The 10,768-nt window shown below is 35.5% G+C and overlaps 1 protein-coding gene across 4 annotated transcripts in view; it reads left to right on the forward strand.

Annotated features, from left to right (window-relative positions):
* Nucleotides 1-7,312, forward strand: part of SCN2A (sodium voltage-gated channel alpha subunit 2) — a 139,753-nt gene extending 132,441 nt beyond the window's left edge. For all 4 annotated transcript variants that reach the window (XM_023623062.2, XM_014732515.3, XM_023623059.2 and 1 more), the window contains exons 26-27: nucleotides 1,488-1,758; nucleotides 3,647-7,312. In XM_023623062.2, the coding sequence (XP_023478830.1) occupies nucleotides 1,488-1,758; nucleotides 3,647-4,842 (1,467 nt within the window). In that variant the 3' untranslated portion in view covers nucleotides 4,843-7,312. The remainder of the gene's footprint in view (nucleotides 1-1,487; nucleotides 1,759-3,646) is intronic.
* The last annotated feature ends 3,456 nt before the right edge of the window (nucleotides 7,313-10,768 follow it).

The raw sequence follows: 10,768 nt of genomic DNA on the forward strand, positions 1-10,768 counted from the left end.
ATTAAATAAGAGCAACCCAGTTGCAATACAGAGTCATCAATTTTATGACAAATGTAAGCACAAAGTTTTCTGAAAGCACAGAGAGCTTAAAACTTAAAACTGAGTGAGAATTCACCAGACGAAGGAGTGGAAGAAGTCTGTTTTAAACAGAGGGGACAAATAAACAAGATAAAATGATATGGTAGAAGAGTGGTAGGAAATAGCAGAAAGATAGAAATAAGGGGAACATAACCAGACTTGGAAAAGTAAACTGCAGTAAATAAAAACTAAGAAGGGAGGGTTTGGAACTGTGACTAGACACATTTATTAGGTTGAAGGAGGCTCTGGGGGACAGATCCAGCTGAAGCAATAGAAGTCCAGTCTAGCAGAGCAGATATGTATTCAGAGAAAAGAGCAAAATGTAACAAACAGTTAGTGTTTGATGTCCAAGAATTTCAGTAGGCAGTAATGGATGTCTCTCACCAGGGAGAGGTCAGAGCACTAATATAGAGAGTCCAAACCGATAAACGTGTCCATCTGGAAAAGCAGACTCTGAAGTATGTAGATGACAGAACATCAATTGTGCTAGTTGAGAAGGCAGAGAAGGACAGCTTAGCAGAAGTAAGTCAGGGCACAAGCCCTAGAGTGCCTGAAATACTAAACAGATACAGGCAAAAAGGAACAAAACGGGGTCCAAAGCAGAACTGGTTTATAAGATAAGGACTTAATTTCATAAGCAAGACATAAGGCCACTAAATGCTTGGAAATAAGGTCCAAACTGAAGAGGGCAAAGGTTTAATACCTGAATTATGAACTATTATCTTTTTAAAGATAATTTTATTCTTACAAAAGTTAGCTCATATAATCTTCACCCAGCTTTCCCTAACTTTAACATCTTAGATAATCATAGATGAGTTATCAAAACTAAGAAATTAACCTAGTACAATACCTTTAGATAAAATACAGAAGTTAATTGGATTTCACCAGTTGTTCCACGAATGTCCCTTTTCTTAAACTATAATTTTTAAAACATCTTCTCAGCTGAACCTTAAGGTAGAATTTAAGATGCTGTGGCTTTGGAGAGAGAATATAAAGGCAGAAACAAGAAAAAAAATGACAGAAAAAGCTGGAGAAGTATTTATTTATTAACTCTTAAAGGTTAATTTTGATACCCACACCCAACACGTGGGATATCAAAGATTTATTATAGTGGCAATTATTTACCGACTGTCCATCATACACATGTTGATATTCTGGGCACTGAGAACATAATCGGTGGTTTTTGACATAGAGTCAGTTTATAAAATCTGGTATTATGAACAGTATAAATAAAGCAAATACATTTGAAAAGAGTTGGATATTCCAATATACAAAATTTTCTTCCAAGTATAAACAAACATGGTGCTTTTATAAAAGCTGCATTTTCATATTGCTGTTGAAATCAGATAAGTTGAACTTGAATTTTTTTTCTAGTTTCTAAATGAAGTTTTATGTATTCTTTGTTCCAGAACAAATTCCAAGGAATGGTCTTTGATTTTGTAACCAAACAAGTCTTTGATATCAGCATCATGATCCTCATCTGCCTCAACATGGTCACCATGATGGTGGAAACTGATGACCAGAGTCAAGAAATGACAAACATTTTGTACTGGATTAATCTAGTGTTTATTGTTCTGTTCACTGGAGAATGTGTGCTGAAACTAATCTCTCTTCGTTATTACTATTTTACCATTGGCTGGAATATTTTTGATTTTGTGGTGGTTATTCTCTCCATTGTAGGTAAGAAGAGGTGCTTTTACTTAATTAAGGAAGTTAATGCAAATTTGCGTTTTAAAACTTTGAAAATGTTTTCCATTGATCTTTCTCATTCATCCACAAATTTCAAGTAAAAGTCTAATCGTCCATTGTTCAGCTTGTCATTTCTCTAATTGCGTGCTGTGCATGAAATGATGTGTAAAAAAAAAAAATTACATCTTTCAGCTTGCATTTATCATCTTGTCTCATTTCAGAAGACAGTAACTTCAACTTTGGCATAATCCTCCTGTACTCAGTCGTACCCCTGAAGTATAGACATGTATTGTTTTGATAAACAATTCACACATGTACACATATAAATCATTAGAAGTAGTCAAATAGTCCATAAATAAGATCTCCTAGATAACTGGAATAGAGTGTATATGTATTTATGTATATCCACACGCATATAAGCTTCATGTTATCTTTGGGTTCAGCTAGTTTTCTATGGTTGGTAATATTCTTTTTCAGAAGTAGACATTTTGTGCAAAAATTCAAAACAGACTCATTATCATCAATGCATATTAAGTGTTTACGTACAGAACATTAAATGAGGCACTAAAAGTAAATGTAAGAGATTTAACATGAGGTTCTGCCCATTTCAGGAAAGAGAACATATACATAGAGAGAAACACAGCATTCCGTTATTTATACACTTTCTCTGATAAAGTAGAATTTTGAAGCAATGTGCCATTCCATTTGATCCTCACGACAGTGCTATGTGGCAATAATATAGTGATTAAGGATGAGACTTGGGGGTCATACGGACCTGGTCTGGAGCTTCACTATATCCACTACTTACCAACTCTGACCTTTGGCAAGCTACCTCACCTCCCCAATCCCTGGTTTTCCAAGGAATACTTCTGTAAAATGTTGTCAGGATTAAATGAGATTATGTAAGTAAATGCACTTAACACTATGCCTAGTAATATTTACTCGGTAAATATTAATTTTAACAGAAACAAAAAATCTAGATATTGGGGCCTACCCCTTGGTGTAGTGGTTAAGTTCATGCACTCCACTTTAGCGGCCAAGGGTTCACCGGTTCCGATCCCGGGTGCAGACCTACACACCACTTATCAAGCCATGCTGTGGCAGGCATCCCGCATATAAAATAGAGGAAGGTGGGCACAGATGTTACCTCAGGGCCAATCTTCCTCAGCAAAAAGGAGAGGATTGGCATCAGACGTTAGCTCAGGGCTAATCTTCCTTAGGAAAAAACACACAAAAATACCAAAAAACCCCTAAGTATTATCATCATTTAGTGATGCATAAAATCAAGGACCAGAATGAGTCCCAAGTATGAGTGTCTCCAAAGCATGGATTCTCTCCTCCACACCATTCTGCCACCTCCCAAATAAAATGTATAACAACCATCTCTGAAGAATAAGAACTCTCATGTTCATGATCCAAAATCACATGCTTTATCCATTAGTTCTTGTCCAAATTCTAGAACGAATATTTTAGAAATATAAATCCATTTCTATGCTTGGCTACCATATGCTTTGTGACATCTTTAGGCCTTCAGTAATTCAGTCGTTCTTTTGATAGATGCTTTTCTTGAATTAGGAAAAATGACCATCGATACTTTCAATGGTCAAAAGTGACCATTAACACCAATTAGTATAAAGGTGTTAATGTTATAACAACAAACATACATTTCATTTTGCTGAACAAATATTGCAGGTTGTATGTGTGTATGTATATGTGTCTATGTATGTATATATATGTATATAAATGTATGTATGTATATATAAACCTAATTCTCATGTCCACATTTTATAAAACTAGTGTTTATCTTAGTAGTGTAAATTTTTATTTTCTGCTATTAAATGTAATACTATTTTTGTTGTTGTATCTTGGTTTTCCATAGGCATGTTTCTGGCTGAGCTGATAGAGAAATATTTTGTGTCCCCGACCCTGTTCCGAGTGATCCGTCTTGCCAGGATTGGCCGAATCCTCCGTCTGATCAAAGGAGCTAAGGGGATCCGCACGCTGCTCTTTGCTCTGATGATGTCCCTCCCTGCATTGTTTAACATCGGCCTCCTGCTCTTCCTGGTCATGTTCATCTACGCCATCTTTGGAATGTCCAACTTTGCCTATGTTAAAAGGGAAGTTGGAATTGATGACATGTTCAACTTTGAAACTTTTGGCAACAGCATGATCTGTCTGTTCCAAATTACCACCTCTGCTGGCTGGGATGGATTGCTAGCACCTATTCTCAACAGTGGCCCTCCAGATTGTGACCCTGAAAAAGATCACCCTGGAAGCTCAGTTAAGGGAGACTGTGGGAACCCATCTGTTGGGATTTTCTTTTTCGTCAGTTACATCATCATATCATTTCTGGTTGTGGTGAACATGTACATCGCCGTCATCCTGGAGAACTTCAGTGTTGCTACTGAGGAAAGTGCAGAGCCCCTGAGTGAGGATGACTTTGAGATGTTCTACGAGGTTTGGGAGAAGTTTGATCCTGATGCCACTCAGTTTATAGAGTTCTCCAAGCTCTCTGATTTTGCAGCTGCCCTGGATCCTCCTCTTCTCATAGCAAAACCAAACAAAGTCCAGCTCATTGCCATGGACCTGCCCATGGTCAGTGGGGACCGGATCCACTGCCTTGACATTTTATTTGCCTTTACAAAGCGTGTTTTGGGTGAGAGTGGAGAGATGGATGCCCTTCGAATACAGATGGAGGAGCGATTCATGGCATCAAATCCCTCCAAAGTCTCCTATGAGCCCATCACAACCACTTTGAAACGCAAACAAGAGGAGGTGTCTGCTATTGTTATCCAGAGGGCTTATAGACGCTACCTCTTGAAGCAAAAAGTTAAAAAGGTTTCATGTATATATAAGAAAGACAAAGTCAAAGAAGGTGATGGAACACCTATCAAAGAAGATATCCTCATTGATAAACTAAATGAGAATTCAACTCCGGAGAAAACCGATGTAACACCTTCCACCACTTCGCCACCTTCTTATGATAGTGTGACCAAGCCAGAAAAAGAAAAATTTGAAAAAGACAAATCAGAAAAGGAAGACAAAGGGAAAGATATCAGGGAAAGTAAAAAGTAAAAAGAAACAGAGAATATTCCATTTTGTGATCAATTGTTTACAGCCTGTGATGGTGATGTGTTAGTGTCAACAGGACTCCCACAGGACGTCTATGCCAAACTGACTGTTTTTACAAATGTATACTTAAGGTCAGTGCCTATAACAAGACAGGGACCTCTGGTCAGCAAACTGGAACTCAATAAACCAGAAAATCAGCATCGCCAGGAGGTTTCTGTTTTCACAACCAGCTGACACTGCTGAAGAGCAGAGACGTAATGGCTACTCAGACTATAGGAACCAACTTAAAGGGGGGAGGGAAGTTAAATTTTTATGTAAAGTCAACACGTGACACTTGATAATGGTAATTGTCACCACTGTTTATGTGTTAACTGCCACACCTGCCATATTTTTACAAAATGTATGCTGTGAATTTATCACTTTTTTTTTTAATTCACAGGTTGTTTACTATTATATGTGACTATTTTTGTAAATGGGTTTGTGTTTGGGGAGAGGGATTAAAGGTAGGAATTCTACATTTCCCTATTGTATAACTGGATATATTTTAAATGAAGGCATGCTGCACTTCTCATTCACACGTGAAAAAAATCACATGACAAAAGGAAAGAGTTTACTTCTTGTTTCAGGATGTTTTTAGATTTTTGAGGTGCTTAAATAGCTATTCATGTTTTAAGGTGTCTCATCCAGAAAAATTTTAATGTGCCTGTAAATGTTCCATAGAATTCACAAACGTTAAAGAACTGTTTTATTTTTACATATTCCATTATACGTACATGTATATATGTATATATGTATATGTGCGTGTATATACATATATATGTATACACACACAGAGACACACCCACCATCACATAGTCGTTCAGTGTCCCAGTAGCATGATTATAACATTTTTGATAAGTGTCCTTTGGCATAAAATAAAAATATCCTATCAAGTCCTTTCTAAGAACCTGAATTGACCAAAAAGCGTTCCCCACCACCACTTTATAAAGTTACTTCTGCTTTTTCCTGCAGTATCGTTTAGCCATCTTCTGCTCTTGGTAAGGTTGACATAGTATATGTCAATTTAAAAAATACAAGTCTGCTTTGTAAATAGTAATTCTACCCAGTGGTGCATGTTTGAGCAAACAAAAATGATGACTTAAGCACAGTATTTATTGCATCAAATATGTACCACAGTAAGTATAGTTTGCAAGCTTTCAACAGGTAATATGATGTCATTGGTTCCATTAGAGTTTGAAGCTGTCACTGCTGCATGTTTATCTTGCCTAGGCTGCTGTATCTTACTCCTTCCACTGTTCAGAAGTCTAATATGGGAAGCCATATGTCAGTGGTAAAGTGAAACAAATTGTTCTATCAAGACCTCATTCTTCATGTCATTAAGCAATAGATCGCAGCAAACAATGAAGAGCTTCTTGCTTTTTATTCTTCCAATCTTAATTGAACGCTGTATGGTGAAAAGCCGACTGTACAAACATGTTGCAAGCTGCTTAAATCTGTTGAAAATATATGGTTAGAGTTTTCTAAGAAAATATAAATACTGTAAAAAGTTCATTTTATTTTATTTTTCAGCCTTTTGTACATAAAATGAGAAATTAAAAGTATCTTCAGGTTGATGTCACAGTCACTACTGTTAGTTTCTGTTCCTAGCACTTTTAAATTAAAGCACTTCACGAAATAAGAAACGAAGACTAAGATGCAGTGTAGGTTTCTGCTTTTTTATTGGTACTGTAAACTTTGCACACATTTCAATGTAAAACGAATCTCAGACTGAGTCCAACGTTTATTTGATTCCAAATAGTAATGCCCTATCACTGAAAGAGGCTTAAGGAAAGATCACTTGCTATTCTTGGCATTGCTTGAATGAGATGTTTCCACCTAGTCTTTATATTCAGTAAATCATCAGTCTTTTCTAGTGTCTGTTTACACAGATAGATCTTATCCTTATTGACCCATATGGCTTTAGAACTGTATCAGATATGATATAGGATCCAAGTTTTTTTTCTCCCCACAAACCAGGTAGTGAAATTATATTACCAGTTACAGCGAAACATTTTGTGTTTCTTTCACAAGCAACAATAAATGTAGATTCTTTATACTAAAGCTATTGACTTGTAGTGTGTTGGTGAAATGCATGCAGGAAAATGCTATTACCACAAAGAACGGTAAACCACATTACAATCAAGCCAAAAGAATAAAGGTTTTGCTTTTGTTTTTGTATTTAATTGTTCTGTCTTTGATTCTATCTTTGAAATGCCATTTAAAGGTAAATTTCTATCATGTAAAAATGATCTATCAGAAAAAATATAAAGAATACGCATTAACTATAATAATTCATCTTTAAATTTTTTCATGGAATGGAAATTAATTAAAAAGAGTGCACTGGATATCTAGTTTTAATATTGGCCAAAAAGCTAGATATGGAATTGAGTAGAGTAGTGGAAAGTTACAAAAATTAATAAAAAATTGACTAACATTTTAAGTTGTGCATCCTTTCTCCTTCCTGGCACCTACTATTTTATTTTGTTTTTCTCTTTGCCTTTTTACTTCCTTCTGTATGTATTCCTGATCTACATTTCTAAATACTTTCTCATCCCTTTCTTGGGCTTCCAGGGATTTTTCATTCAGGACACTCTTGTTTCTTCTCTGCTCACCAAATGTCTTGTTTATTACAGTCTGTAGGCGATGGCTCTGTGCGCTTCTGCCCCTAATAATCTGCTATTCCTGTGACAAGTCCATGGAATGTCTCTATATTCATTTCTACAATTTCCTTGGCAAAAATTCTAAGAGAGCTTAGATCTCAACTTTTTATAATGTATAAACAAAATTCCAAAACGACGCACTTGGTTTTCTCATTTAATTGCAAGCAATTTGGGAAATGTATATCAGTTCTGATTGCATATTAGAATTACTTGAGAAGCTTGAAGAAAAAAAATGCCCATTCATAGACCAAGACGAGACCAATTCAATTCGTATCTCTAGGGATGAGACTTAAGCATCCAATTTTTTTTAATGCTCCCCCCTGATGCTGATTTTTACTAAGGTTGAGAGCCAGTGAGGTAGGATATCCTTGCCCAATAGGGAAAAAAAGTACTCTACAGAAAATCCACCTGTCCCCTTCAGAGAATCATTATACAACTCATCATGTACAAAATCAGGCTCCCAACATGATGGCTTTTGGTGTGTTTATCTTGTAGTGTGACATTGATCCATTTATATCAGAGGTTTTCTTGTCGGATCATAGTTGGTGGAAAGGGAATTCTATCAGAATAGTTTAGAGAGCTTTATCAAATTATACAGACATACACGCACACACTCACCCCCACAATGTGGCACCCCAACCATCCCTAGTGCATACTGCATGAGATGAATGTGGGGTGGTTTAGGAAACAATATGGATTCATCAAATAGCCCCCCAGGTGAATCCTACATGCCTTGTTGGGTGAGAATCATTAATCTGGGCCAATGGGAGGCAGTTCACATTGGCCACCAGAAAACATGCTTTCCATTTGTCATTATCAAGTCACAAATCTAAAGAGGAAAGATTCCCATTCTCAAGTTCTCTATTCTTGGGCACCTCTTATCATCATTAGTTTCCTAAGCTCAGTACAATGCAGATCAATTTACAAAGAGAAGGGAGGGGCTGAGAAGAGAGAAGGGGTTGAAAAGGGAGAGGAGAAGAAAGGAGAGGGAAGAACAACAGAGGAAAGTAGAGGAAAGGAGGGTCGTACAAGAAATGGGAGAGGATACTTCATAAATCATCTTCTGAAAAAAAGTCTATTGCTGTTAGTATCTGCAGGAATGGTGGAGGATGGAAGAGGCATGAGGGAAAGAAATTTTGCTTAGTTGTCCAGACGTTAGATCCACGATGTATGCATATTTCTCTTCTCACTTTTTTAAAGAAAAAATACTTATGAAAAAGAGGAAGAGGACATTATGCAATTATTACATTGTAAATGTAAATGTTGCAGTGGTTGCATGGATAATGTTATTTCCTTTCATCTGAACTAAATAAATATTTGAGTGTCTACTACGTGTCAGCATTTTGATAGGAGCTGCGAGACCACAGATGAACATAATTGTCCAAAGGAAGGTTGTAGCCAGAGGTGAAGAACCTTGAAAGTTAAGCTAAAGAGTCTGGAATTTATTCTATTGGCAATGAGGCGGGATTAATTGCTCCTGAGCTGTAGAATGAGCAGTAAAACTGGATACATCTGTACTTATTTAATCTGACAAAAATGAGCCTGCATTGCCAGTTTTTCGCTATTATAGAGATCTCATTTTCCCATCTTTATTTTTAAATATGTCTGTGTTCTTATGTTAGTATATATTTTTAAAAGAACCTAATTTAAAACCTAATTTATATTTTTTAAAAAACCTAAATTAAAAAAATCAATCTGACATTTTTTGTTAATACCCTATCTTCATCTACCTACATTTATTTTATATACAGATATATTTGATTTTATTTTTGTCACCTTATTTTGTGCTTTTGATTTTTCAAGTTTTTTCTTTGTTCCTTCCTGTCTTGTCCTCTTTTGTGTTAATTTTCTTTTCTTTTCCCCATCTCTGCTGGTTGACAAGATGCACATGACAAGATACACATTATCTTCCTTTCTTCTTTCCTTACTTGCTTTTCTCTTGCTTCTTTTTATAAGTAATTACTCTTAAATTTTAACGTGCATACTTAATTAGTGAAATGTAATCAATAGTATACCCTTATCTGGAACAATAAAGTTTCCCATTCTGATTACACATCATTGCCGACTTCTTTCTTTATTTTTGTCTACTATTTTAATTCTACCTTACCTGACACCCAATAAATTAAGCAGTGTTATTATTGCGTATTTGTATAGGCAATACTTATTTAGACTAACATATTAATTAATTCCTTTCTTCAAATTTGCTCCTTCTGCCTCCTTCTTCATTTTGTGTTCTGTTTCCTTCTTGAAATATATGAGGATTCTATTAGTAAGTTCTGTGGATAGCAACCTACAGACTTTTTTTTTCCCCACAAAATGGCTTTATTTTAGCCACATTTTAAGAGATTACCTTATATTCTAATTATTTTGATGTTTTCCAATTTTTTTAGTCTACTGATGAAATTACTTTTATTAATTTGACTCAGAATTTATACTGGTGTAATTTGAAGATTCACATTTATTAATATCTTTAGTTCAGAAAATTTCAGGAAAATTCTCAGCTTTTAGCATAATAAATATTTTCTCATCCTATATTTTTCTATTCTCCCCATCTGGAACTCCTGAGGGTTATGTGGTAAAATTTATAAATCTTTCTTCCGTGTGTCTTTATGTCTCTCTCTCATTTTTGATGCTCTTTCTGGGTAATTTGTCAGCTTTGGGTATCAGGATAATGCTGTCTTCATAAAACAAGTTAGGAAGTGTTCATTCCTGAAAGAATTTCTGTGAGAGTTGAATTATTTCTCCCTTTGATATTGATAGAATTCACTAGTAAAGCTATCTGGAACTTGAGTCTTTCTTGTGTGAGAGTTTCTAATCAAAGGTATTAATTTCTTTAGCAGATATAGGGCTATTAAAATTTTTCTTCCTTTTTTTCAGTTTTGATAAGTTGCATTTTTCTAAGAATTTGTTCATCTAAGTTACTGAATTTACTCCATAAATTGTTCATATTATTCCCTTACTATGCTTGTAATATCTGTGGCATCTCTAGTCATATCCTGCTTTCACTTCTGGTATTGAAAATCTGTAATTTATTTTTTTCTTAATTAGCTTATCTAGGGGTTCTTCAATGTTATAAATGTATTCAAAATACTAACTTTTGGTTTGCTGATTTTCTCCACATTTTTCAGTTTTCTATTTCAGTGATTTCTCCTCTTTTCAATCCTACTACCACCATTTTCATTTTCTTCCCTCACTGGACTAGCTAGACATCTGCTATAACATTGAAGAGG

Source organism: Equus caballus, chromosome 18, assembly GCF_041296265.1.
Source record: "Equus caballus isolate H_3958 breed thoroughbred chromosome 18, TB-T2T, whole genome shotgun sequence".
Taxonomy (NCBI): domain Eukaryota; kingdom Metazoa; phylum Chordata; class Mammalia; order Perissodactyla; family Equidae; genus Equus; species Equus caballus.